The sequence below is a fragment of the Solea solea genome, chromosome 12 (genome assembly GCF_958295425.1).
Source record: "Solea solea chromosome 12, fSolSol10.1, whole genome shotgun sequence".
Lineage (NCBI taxonomy): Eukaryota > Metazoa > Chordata > Actinopteri > Pleuronectiformes > Soleidae > Solea > Solea solea.
The window spans coordinates 13,040,029-13,054,460 of record NC_081145.1 but is presented as its reverse complement, the minus strand read 5'-3'; the positions used below and the strand labels follow the sequence as shown (position 1 = coordinate 13,054,460).

The 14,432-nt window shown below is 47.7% G+C and overlaps 1 protein-coding gene across 1 annotated transcript in view; it reads left to right on the top strand.

Annotated features, from left to right (window-relative positions):
• The window catches only part of LOC131469996 (mucin-2-like), a 47,626-nt gene that overhangs the window by 10,567 nt on the left and 22,627 nt on the right, over positions 1-14,432 (top strand). Inside the window, exon 26 of the mRNA XM_058645478.1 lies at positions 7,269-7,319. Coding sequence (XP_058501461.1) covers positions 7,269-7,319 — 51 coding nt within the window. The remainder of the gene's footprint in view (positions 1-7,268; positions 7,320-14,432) is intronic.

Here is a 14,432-nt window from a genome sequence, read left to right as displayed (position 1 = left end):
CTGCTATAACAGGAACAATGCCAACTTCAACCACAAAATCTACAACCCCTTCCACCGAGTTTCCTACTTCAACTCAAGGGCCAACAACCACAACGGAATCTACATCCCTTCCAACCACACCTGCTACAGCAACTGCAGAGCCAACTACAACAGCAACATCGACAACACCTCACAGTGAGCCTCCAACTTCAACTCTGCAGCCAACAACCAGAACAGAAATGACATCCATTCCAACTACACCTGCTATAACAGGAACAATGCCAACTTCAACCACAAAATCTACAACCCCTTCCACCGAGTTTCCTACTTCAACTCAAGGGCCAACAACCACAACGGAATCGACATCCCTTCCACCCACACCTACTACAGCAACTGCACAGCCAACTACAACAGCAACATCGACAACACCTCACAGTGAGCCTCCAACTTCAACTCTTCAGCCAACAACCAGAACAGAATCGACATCCATTCCAACTACACCTGCTATAACAGGAACAATGCCAACTTCAACCACAAAATCTACAACCCCTTCCACCGAGTTTCCTACTTCAACTCAAGGGCCAACAACCACAACGGAATCTACATCCCTTCCAACCACACCTGCTACAGCAACTGCAGAGCCAACTACAACAGCAACATCGACAACACCTCACAGTGAGCCTCCAACTTCAACTCTGCAGCCAACAACCAGAACAGAATCGACATCCATTCCAACTACACCTGCTATAACAGGAACAATGCCAACTTCAACCACAAAATCTACAACCCCTTCCACCGAGTTTCCTACTTCAACTCAAGGGCCAACAACCACAACGGAATCTACATCCCTTCCACCCACACCTACTACAGCAACTGCACAGCCAACTACAACAGCAACATCGACAACACCTCACAGTGAGCCTCCAACTTCAACTCTTCAGCCAACAACCAGAACAGAATCGACATCCATTCCAACTACACCTGCTATAACAGGAACAATGCCAACTTCAACCACAAAATCTACAACCCCTTCCACCGAGTTTCCTACTTCAACTCAAGGGCCAACAACCACAACGGAATCGACATCCCTTCCACCCACACCTACTACAGCAACTGCAGAGCCAACTACAACAGCAACATCGACAACACCTCACAGTGAGCCTCCAACTTCAACTCTTCAGCCAACAACCAGAACAGAATCGACATCCATTCCAACTACACCTGCTACAACAGGAACAATGCCAACTTCAACCACAAAATCTACAACCCCTTCCACCGAGTTTCCTACTTCAACTCAAGGGCCAACAACCACAACGGAATCGACATCCCTTCCACCCACACCTACTACAGCAACTGCACAGCCAACTACAACAGCAACATCCACAACACCTCACAGTGAGCCTCCAACTTCAACTCTTCAGCCAACAACCAGAACAGAATCGACATCCATTCCAACTACACCTGCTATAACAGGAACAATGCCAACTTCAACCACAAAATCTACAACCCCTTCCACCGAGTTTCCTACTTCAACTCAAGGGCCAACAACCACAACGGAATCTACATCCCTTCCAACCACACCTGCTACAGCAACTGCAGAGCCAACTACAACAGCAACATCGACAACACCTCACAGTGGGCCTCCAACTTCAGCTCTGCAGCCAACAACCAGAACAGAATCGACATCCATTCCAACTACACCTGCTATAACAGGAATAATGCCAACTTCAACCACAAAATCTACAACCCCTTCCACCGAGTTTCCTACTTCAACTCAAGGGCCAACAACCACAACGGAATCTACATCCCTTCCAACCACACCTGCTACAGCAACTGCACAGCCAACTACAACAGCAACATCGACAACACCTCACAGTGAGCCTCCAACTTCAACTCTTCAGCCAACAACCAGAACAGAATCGACATCCATTCCAACTACACCTGCTATAACAGGAACAATGCCAACTTCAACCACAAAATCTACAACCCCTTCCACCGAGTTTCCTACTTCAACTCAAGGGCCAACAACCACAACAGAATCTACATCCCTTCCAACCACACCTGCTACAGCAACTGCAGAGCCAACTACAACAGCAACATCGACAACACCTCACAGTGAGCCTCCAACTTCAACTCTTCAGCCAACAACCAGAACAGAATCGACATCCATTCCAACTACACCTGCTATAACAGGAACAATGCCAACTTCAACCACAAAATCTACAACCCCTTCCACCGAGTTTCCTACTTCAACTCAAGGGCCAACAACCACAACGGAATCTACATCCCTTCCAACCACACCTGCTACAGTAACTGCAGAGCCAACTACAACAGCAACATCGAGAACACCTCACAGTGAGCCTCCAACTTCAACTCTTCAGCCAACAACCAGAACAGAATCGACATCCATTCCAACTACACCTGCTATAACAGGAACAATGCCAACTTCAACCACAAAATCTACAACCCCTTCCACCGAGTTTCCTACTTCAACTCAAGGGCCAACAACCACAACGGAATCTACATCCCTTCCACCCACACCTACTACAGCAACTGCACAGCCAACTACAACAGCAACATCCACAACACCTCACAGTGAGCCTCCAACTTCAACTCTTCAGCCAACAACCAGAACAGAATCGACATCCATTCCAACTACACCTGCTATAACAGGAACAATGCCAACTTCAACCACAAAATCTACAACCCCTTCCACCGAGTTTCCTACTTCAACTCAAGGGCCAACAACCACAACGGAATCTACATCCCTTCCACCCACACCTACTACAGCAACTGCACAGCCAACTACAACAGCAACATCCACAACACCTCACAGTGAACCTCCAACTTCAACTCTGCAGCCAACAACCAGAACAGAATCGACATCCATTCCAACTACACCTGCTATAACAGGAACAATGCCAACTTCAACCACAAAATCTACAACCCCTTCCACCGAGTTTCCTACTTCAACTCAAGGGCCAACAACCACAACGGAATCTACATCCCTTCCAACCACACCTGCTACAGCAACTGCAGAGCCAACTACAACAGCAACATCGACAACACCTCACAGTGAGCCTCCTACTTCAACTCTGCAGCCAACAACCAGAACAGAATCGACATCCATTCCAACTACACCTGCTATAACAGGAACAATGCCAACTTCAACCACAAAATCTACAACCCCTTCCACCGAGTTTCCTACTTCAACTCAAGGGCCAACAACCACAACGGAATCTACATCCCTTCCAACCACACCTGCTACAGCAACTGCAGAGCCAACTACAACAGCAACATCGACAACACCTCACAGTGAGCCTCCTACTTCAACTCTGCAGCCAACAACCAGAACAGAATCGACATCCATTCCAACTACACCTGCTATAACAGGAACAATGCCAACTTCAACCACAAAATCTACAACCCCTTCCACCGAGTTTCCTACTTCAACTCAAGGGCCAACAACCACAACGGAATCTACATCCCTTCCAACCACACCTGCTACAGCAACTGCAGAGCCAACTACAACAGCAACATCGACAACACCTCACAGTGAGCCTCCAACTTCAACTCTTCAGCCAACAACCAGAACAGAATCGACATCCATTCCAACTACACCTGCTATAACAGGAACAATGCCAACTTCAACCACAAAATCTACAACCCCTTCCACCGAGTTTCCTACTTCAACTCAAGGGCCAACAACCACAACGGAATCTACATCCCTTCCAACCACACCTGCTACAGCAACTGCAGAGCCAACTACAACAGCAACATCGACAACACCTCACAGTGAGCCTCCTACTTCAACTCTGCAGCCAACAACCAGAACAGAATCGACATCCATTCCAACTACACCTGCTATAACAGGAACAATGCCAACTTCAACCACAAAATCTACAACCCCTTCCACCGAGTTTCCTACTTCAACTCAAGGGCCAACAACCACAACGGAATCTACATCCCTTCCACCCACACCTACTACAGCAACTGCACAGCCAACTACAACAGCAACATCGACAACACCTCACAGTGAGCCTCCAACTTCAACTCGTCAGCCAACAACCAGAACAGAATCGACATCCATTCCAACTACACCTGCTATAACAGGAACAATGCCAACTTCAACCACAAAATCTACAACCCCTTCCACCGAGTTTCCTACTTCAACTCAAGGGCCAACAACCACAACGGAATCTACATCCCTTCCAACCACACCTGCTACAGCAACTGCAGAGCCAACTACAACAGCAACATCGACAACACCTCACAGTGAGCCTCCAACTTCAACTCTGCAGCCAACAACCAGAACAGAATCGACATCCATTCCAACTACACCTGCTATAACAGGAACAATGCCAACTTCAACCACAAAATCTACAACCCCTTCCACCGAGTTTCCTACTTCAACTCAAGGGCCAACAACCACAACGGAATCTACATCCCTTCCACCCACACCTACTACAGCAACTGCACAGCCAACTACAACAGCAACATCGACAACACCTCACAGTGAGCCTCCAACTTCAACTCTTCAGCCAACAACCAGAACAGAATCGACATCCATTCCAACTACACCTGCTATAACAGGAACAATGCCAACTTCAACCACAAAATCTACAACCCCTTCCACCGAGTTTCCTACTTCAACTCAAGGGCCAACAACCACAACGGAATCTACATCCCTTCCACCCACACCTACTACAGCAACTGCACAGCCAACTACAACAGCAACATCCACAACACCTCACAGTGAGCCTCCAACTTCAACTCTTCAGCCAACAACCAGAACAGAATCGACATCCATTCCAACTACATCTGCTATAACAGGAACAATGCCAACTTCAACCACAAAATCTACAACCCCTTCCACCGAGTTTCCTACTTCAACTCAAGGGCCAACAACCACAACGGAATCTACATCCCTTCCACCCACATCTGCTACAGCAACTGCACAGCCAACTACAACAGCAACATCCACAACACCTCACAGTGAGCCTCCAACTTCAACTCTGCAGCCAACAACCAGAACAGAATCGACATCCATTCCAACTACACCTGCTATAACAGGAACAATGCCAACTTCAACCACAAAATCTACAACCCCTTCCACCGAGTTTCCTACTTCAACTCAAGGGCCAACAACCACAACGGAATCTACATCCCTTCCAACCACACCTGCTACAGCAACTGCAGAGCCAACTACAACAGCAACATCGACAACACCTCACAGTGAGCCTCCAACTTCAACTCTTCAGCCAACAACCAGAACAGAATCGACATCCATTCCAACTACACCTGCTATAACAGGAACAATGCCAACTTCAACCACAAAATCTACAACCCCTTCCACTGAGTTTCCTACTTCAACTCAAGGGCCAACAACCACAACGGAATCTACATCCCTTCCAACCACACCTGCTACAGCAACTGCAGAGCCAACTACAACAGCAACATCCACAACACCTCACAGTGAGCCTCCAACTTCAACTCTTCAGCCAACAACCAGAACAGAATCGACATCCATTCCAACTACACCTGCTATAACAGGAACAATGCCAACTTCAACCACAAAATCTACAACCCCTTCCACCGAGTTTCCTACTTCAACTCAAGGGCCAACAACCACAACGGAATCTACATCCCTTCCACCCACACCTACTACAGCAACTGCACAGCCAACTACAACAGCAACATCGACAACACCTCACAGTGAGCCTCCTACTTCAACTCTGCAGCCAACAACCAGAACAGAATCAACATCCATTCCAACTACACCTGCTATAACAGGAACAATGCCAACTTCAACCACAAAATCTACAACCCCTTCCACCGAGTTTCCTACTTCAACTCAAGGGCCAACAACCACAACGGAATCTACATCCCTTCCACCCACACCTACTACAGCAACTGCACAGCCAACTACAACAGCAACATCGACAACACCTCACAGTGAGCCTCCTACTTCAACTCTGCAGCCAACAACCAGAACAGAATCGACATCCATTCCAACTACACCTGCTATTACAGGAACAATGCCAACTTCAACCACAAAATCTACAACCCCTTCCACCGAGTTTCCTACCTCATCTCAAGGGCCAACAACCACAACGGAATCTACATCCCTTCCAACCACACCTGCTACAGCAACTGCACAGCCAACTACAACAGCAACATCCACAACACCTCACAGTGAGCCTCCTACTTCAACTCTGCAGCCAACAACCAGAACAGAATCGACATCCATTCCAACTACACCTGCTATAACAGGAACAATGCCAACTTCAACCACAAAATCTACAACCCCTTCCACCGAGTTTCCTACTTCAACTCAAGGGCCAACAACCACAACGGAATCTACATCCCTTCCACCCACACCTACTACAGCAACTGCACAACCAACTACAACAGCAACATCCACAACACCTCACAGTGAGCCTCCAACTTCAACTCTTCAGCCAACAACCAGAACAGAATCGACATCCATTCCAACTACATCTGCTATAACAGGAACAATGCCAACTTCAACCACAAAATCTACAACCCCGTCCACCGAGTTTCCTACTTCAACTCAAGGGCCAACAACCACAACGGAATCTACATCCCTTCCACCCACATCTGCTACAGCAACTGCACAGCCAACTACAACAGCAACATCCACAACACCTCACAGTGAGCCTCCAACTTCAACTCTTCAGCCAACAACCAGAACAGAATCGACATCCATTCCAACTACACCTGCTATAACAGGAACAATGCCAACTTCAACCACAAAATCTACAACCCCTTCCACCGAGTTTCCTACTTCAACTCAAGGGCCAACAACCACAACGGAATCTACATCCCTTCCACCCACACCTACTACAGCAACTGCACAGCCAACTACAACAGCAACATCCACAACACCTCACAGTGAGCCTCCTACTTCAACTCTGCAGCCAACAACCAGAACAGAATCGACATCCATTCCAACTACACCTGCTATAACAGGAACAATGCCAACTTCAACCACAAAATCTACAACCCCTTCCACCGAGTTTCCTACTTCAACTCAAGGGCCAACAACCACAACAGAATCTACATCCCTTCCAACCACACCTGCTACAGCAACTGCAGAGCCAACTACAACAGCAACATCCACAACACCTCACAGTGAGCCTCCAACTTCAACTCTTCAGCCAACAACCAGAACAGAATCGACATCCATTCCAACTACACCTGCTATAACAGGAACAATGCCAACTTCAACCACAAAATCTGCAACCCCTTCCACCGAGTTTCCTACTTCAACTCAAGGGCCAACAACCACAACGGAATCTACATCCCTTCCACCCACACCTACTACAGCAACTGCACAGCCAACTACAACAGCAACATCGACAACACCTCACAGTGAGCCTCCTACTTCAACTCTGCAGCCAACAACCAGAACAGAATCGACATCCATTCCAACTACACCTGCTATAACAGGAACAATGCCAACTTCAACCACAAAATCTACAACCCCTTCCACCGAGTTTCCTACCTCAACTCAAGGGCCAACAACCACAACGGAATCTACATCCCTTCCAACCACACCTGCTACAGCAACTGCACAGCCAACTACAACAGCAACATCGACAACACCTCACAGTGAGCCTCCAACTTCAACTCTGCAGCCAACAACCAGAACAGAATCGACATCCATTCCAACTACACCTGCTATAACAGGAACAATGCCAACTTCAACCACAAAATCTACAACCCCTTCCACCGAGTTTCCTACTTCAACTCAAGGGCCAACAACCACAACGGAATCTACATCCCTTCCAACCACACCTGCTACAGCAACTGCAGAGCCAACTACAACAGCAACATCGACAACACCTCACAGTGAGCCTCCAACTTCAACTCTTCAGCCAACAACCAGAACAGAATCGACATCCATTCCAACTACACCTGCTATAACAGGAACAATGCCAACTTCAACCTCAAAATCTACAACCCCTTCCACCGAGTTTCCTACTTCAACTCAAGGGCCAACAACCACAACGGAATCTACATCCCTTCCACCCACACCTACTACAGCAACTGCACAGCCAACTACAACAGCAACATCCACAACACCTCACAGTGAGCCTCCTACTTCAACTCTGCAGCCAACAACCAGAACAGAATCGACATCCATTCCAACTACACCTGCTATAACAGGAACAATGCCAACTTCAACCACAAAATCTACAACCCCTTCCACCGAGTTTCCTACCTCAACTCAAGGGCCAACAACCACAACGGAATCTACATCCCTTCCAACCACACCTGCTACAGCAACTGCAGAGCCAACTACAACAGCAACATCGACAACACCTCACAGTGAGCCTCCAACTTCAACTCGTCAGCCAACAACCAGAACAGAATCGACATCCATTCCAACTACACCTGCTATAACAGGAACAATGCCAACTTCAACCACAAAATCTACAACCCCTTCCACCGAGTTTCCTACTTCAACTCAAGGGCCAACAACCACAACGGAATCTACATCCCTTCCAACCACACCTGCTACAGCAACTGCAGAGCCAACTACAACAGCAACATCGACAACACCTCACAGTGAGCCTCCAACTTCAACTCTGCAGCCAACAACCAGAACAGAATCGACATCCATTCCAACTACACCTGCTATAACAGGAACAATGCCAACTTCAACCACAAAATCTACAACCCCTTCCACCGAGTTTCCTACTTCAACTCAAGGGCCAACAACCACAACGGAATCTACATCCCTTCCACCCACACCTACTACAGCAACTGCACAGCCAACTACAACAGCAACATCGACAACACCTCACAGTGAGCCTCCAAATTCAACTCTTCAGCCAACAACCAGAACAGAATCGACATCCATTCCAACTACACCTGCTATAACAGGAACAATGCCAACTTCAACCACAAAATCTACAACCCCTTCCACTGAGTTTCCTACTTCAACTCAAGGGCCAACAACCACAACGGAATCTACATCCCTTCCAACCACACCTGCTACAGCAACTGCAGAGCCAACTACAACAGCAACATCCACAACACCTCACAGTGAGCCTCCTACTTCAACTCTGCAGCCAACAACCAGAACAGAATCGACATCCATTCCAACTACACCTGCTATAACAGGAACAATGCCAACTTCAACCACAAAATCTACAACCCCTTCCACCGAGTTTCCTACTTCAACTCAAGGGCCAACAACCACAACAGAATCTACATCCCTTCCAACCACACCTGCTACAGCAACTGCAGAGCCAACTACAACAGCAACATCCACAACACCTCACAGTGAGCCTCCAACTTCAACTCTTCAGCCAACAACCAGAACAGAATCGACATCCATTCCAACTACACCTGCTATAACAGGAACAATGCCAACTTCAACCACAAAATCTGCAACCCCTTCCACCGAGTTTCCTACTTCAACTCAAGGGCCAACAACCACAACGGAATCTACATCCCTTCCACCCACACCTACTACAGCAACTGCACAGCCAACTACAACAGCAACATCGACAACACCTCACAGTGAGCCTCCTACTTCAACTCTGCAGCCAACAACCAGAACAGAATCGACATCCATTCCAACTACACCTGCTATAACAGGAACAATGCCAACTTCAACCACAAAATCTACAACCCCTTCCACCGAGTTTCCTACCTCAACTCAAGGGCCAACAACCACAACGGAATCTACATCCCTTCCAACCACACCTGCTACAGCAACTGCACAGCCAACTACAACAGCAACATCGACAACACCTCACAGTGAGCCTCCAACTTCAACTCTGCAGCCAACAACCAGAACAGAATCGACATCCATTCCAACTACACCTGCTATAACAGGAACAATGCCAACTTCAACCACAAAATCTACAACCCCTTCCACCGAGTTTCCTACTTCAACTCAAGGGCCAACAACCACAACGGAATCTACATCCCTTCCAACCACACCTGCTACAGCAACTGCAGAGCCAACTACAACAGCAACATCGACAACACCTCACAGTGAGCCTCCAACTTCAACTCTTCAGCCAACAACCAGAACAGAATCGACATCCATTCCAACTACACCTGCTATAACAGGAACAATGCCAACTTCAACCTCAAAATCTACAACCCCTTCCACCGAGTTTCCTACTTCAACTCAAGGGCCAACAACCACAACGGAATCTACATCCCTTCCACCCACACCTACTACAGCAACTGCACAGCCAACTACAACAGCAACATCCACAACACCTCACAGTGAGCCTCCTACTTCAACTCTGCAGCCAACAACCAGAACAGAATCGACATCCATTCCAACTACACCTGCTATAACAGGAACAATGCCAACTTCAACCACAAAATCTACAACCCCTTCCACCGAGTTTCCTACCTCAACTCAAGGGCCAACAACCACAACGGAATCTACATCCCTTCCAACCACACCTGCTACAGCAACTGCAGAGCCAACTACAACAGCAACATCGACAACACCTCACAGTGAGCCTCCAACTTCAACTCGTCAGCCAACAACCAGAACAGAATCGACATCCATTCCAACTACACCTGCTATAACAGGAACAATGCCAACTTCAACCACAAAATCTACAACCCCTTCCACCGAGTTTCCTACTTCAACTCAAGGGCCAACAACCACAACGGAATCTACATCCCTTCCAACCACACCTGCTACAGCAACTGCAGAGCCAACTACAACAGCAACATCGACAACACCTCACAGTGAGCCTCCAACTTCAACTCTGCAGCCAACAACCAGAACAGAATCGACATCCATTCCAACTACACCTGCTATAACAGGAACAATGCCAACTTCAACCACAAAATCTACAACCCCTTCCACCGAGTTTCCTACTTCAACTCAAGGGCCAACAACCACAACGGAATCTACATCCCTTCCACCCACACCTACTACAGCAACTGCACAGCCAACTACAACAGCAACATCGACAACACCTCACAGTGAGCCTCCAAATTCAACTCTTCAGCCAACAACCAGAACAGAATCGACATCCATTCCAACTACACCTGCTATAACAGGAACAATGCCAACTTCAACCACAAAATCTACAACCCCTTCCACCGAGTTTCCTACTTCAACTCAAGGGCCAACAACCACAACGGAATCTACATCCCTTCCACCCACACCTACTACAGCAACTGCACAGCCAACTACAACAGCAACATCCACAACACCTCACAGTGAGCCTCCAACTTCAACTCTTCAGCCAACAACCAGAACAGAATCGACATCCATTCCAACTACATCTGCTATAACAGGAACAATGCCAACTTCAACCACAAAATCTACAACCCCTTCCACCGAGTTTCCTACTTCAACTCAAGGGCCAACAACCACAACGGAATCTACATCCCTTCCACCCACACCTACTACAGCAACTGCACAGCCAACTACAACAGCAACATCGACAACACCTCACAGTGAGCCTCCAAATTCAACTCTTCAGCCAACAACCAGAACAGAATCGACATCCATTCCAACTACACCTGCTATAACAGGAACAATGCCAACTTCAACCACAAAATCTACAACCCCTTCCACCGAGTTTCCTACTTCAACTCAAGGGCCAACAACCACAACGGAATCTACATCCCTTCCACCCACACCTACTACAGCAACTGCACAGCCAACTACAACAGCAACATCCACAACACCTCACAGTGAGCCTCCAACTTCAACTCTTCAGCCAACAACCAGAACAGAATCGACATCCATTCCAACTACATCTGCTATAACAGGAACAATGCCAACTTCAACCACAAAATCTACAACCCCTTCCACCGAGTTTCCTACTTCAACTCAAGGGCCAACAACCACAACGGAATCTACATCCCTTCCACCCACATCTGCTACAGCAACTGCACAGCCAACTACAACAGCAACATCCACAACACCTCACAGTGAGCCTCCAACTTCAACTCTGCAGCCAACAACCAGAACAGAATCGACATCCATTCCAACTACACCTGCTATAACAGGAACAATGCCAACTTCAACCACAAAATCTACAACCCCTTCCACCGAGTTTCCTACTTCAACTCAAGGGCCAACAACCACAACGGAATCTACATCCCTTCCAACCACACCTGCTACAGCAACTGCAGAGCCAACTACAACAGCAACATCGACAACACCTCACAGTGAGCCTCCAACTTCAACTCTTCAGCCAACAACCAGAACAGAATCGACATCCATTCCAACTACACCTGCTATAACAGGAACAATGCCAACTTCAACCACAAAATCTACAACCCCTTCCACTGAGTTTCCTACTTCAACTCAAGGGCCAACAACCACAACGGAATCTACATCCCTTCCAACCACACCTGCTACAGCAACTGCAGAGCCAACTACAACAGCAACATCCACAACACCTCACAGTGAGCCTCCAACTTCAACTCTTCAGCCAACAACCAGAACAGAATCGACATCCATTCCAACTACACCTGCTATAACAGGAACAATGCCAACTTCAACCACAAAATCTACAACCCCTTCCACCGAGTTTCCTACTTCAACTCAAGGGCCAACAACCACAACGGAATCTACATCCCTTCCACCCACACCTACTACAGCAACTGCACAGCCAACTACAACAGCAACATCGACAACACCTCACAGTGAGCCTCCTACTTCAACTCTGCAGCCAACAACCAGAACAGAATCAACATCCATTCCAACTACACCTGCTATAACAGGAACAATGCCAACTTCAACCACAAAATCTACAACCCCTTCCACCGAGTTTCCTACTTCAACTCAAGGGCCAACAACCACAACGGAATCTACATCCCTTCCACCCACACCTACTACAGCAACTGCACAGCCAACTACAACAGCAACATCGACAACACCTCACAGTGAGCCTCCTACTTCAACTCTGCAGCCAACAACCAGAACAGAATCGACATCCATTCCAACTACACCTGCTATTACAGGAACAATGCCAACTTCAACCACAAAATCTACAACCCCTTCCACCGAGTTTCCTACCTCATCTCAAGGGCCAACAACCACAACGGAATCTACATCCCTTCCAACCACACCTGCTACAGCAACTGCACAGCCAACTACAACAGCAACATCCACAACACCTCACAGTGAGCCTCCTACTTCAACTCTGCAGCCAACAACCAGAACAGAATCGACATCCATTCCAACTACACCTGCTATAACAGGAACAATGCCAACTTCAACCACAAAATCTACAACCCCTTCCACCGAGTTTCCTACTTCAACTCAAGGGCCAACAACCACAACGGAATCTACATCCCTTCCACCCACACCTACTACAGCAACTGCACAACCAACTACAACAGCAACATCCACAACACCTCACAGTGAGCCTCCAACTTCAACTCTTCAGCCAACAACCAGAACAGAATCGACATCCATTCCAACTACATCTGCTATAACAGGAACAATGCCAACTTCAACCACAAAATCTACAACCCCGTCCACCGAGTTTCCTACTTCAACTCAAGGGCCAACAACCACAACGGAATCTACATCCCTTCCACCCACATCTGCTACAGCAACTGCACAGCCAACTACAACAGCAACATCCACAACACCTCACAGTGAGCCTCCAACTTCAACTCTTCAGCCAACAACCAGAACAGAATCGACATCCATTCCAACTACACCTGCTATAACAGGAACAATGCCAACTTCAACCACAAAATCTACAACCCCTTCCACCGAGTTTCCTACTTCAACTCAAGGGCCAACAACCACAACGGAATCTACATCCCTTCCACCCACACCTACTACAGCAACTGCACAGCCAACTACAACAGCAACATCCACAACACCTCACAGTGAGCCTCCTACTTCAACTCTGCAGCCAACAACCAGAACAGAATCGACATCCATTCCAACTACACCTGCTATAACAGGAACAATGCCAACTTCAACCACAAAATCTACAACCCCTTCCACCGAGTTTCCTACTTCAACTCAAGGGCCAACAACCACAACGGAATCTACATCCCTTCCAACCACACCTGCTACAGCAACTGCAGAGCCAACTACAACAGCAACATCCACAACACCTCACAGTGAGCCTCCAACTTCAACTCTTCAGCCAACAACCAGAACAGAATCGACATCCATTCCAACTACACCTGCTATAACAGGAACAATGCCAACTTCAACCACAAAATCTGCAACCCCTTCCACCGAGTTTCCTACTTCAACTCAAGGGCCAACAACCACAACGGAATCTACATCCCTTCCACCCACACCTACTACAGCAACTGCACAGCCAACTACAACAGCAACATCGACAACACCTCACAGTGAGCCTCCTACTTCAACTCTGCAGCCAACAACCAGAACAGAATCGACATCCATTCCAACTACACCTGCTATAACAGGAACAATGCCAACTTCAACC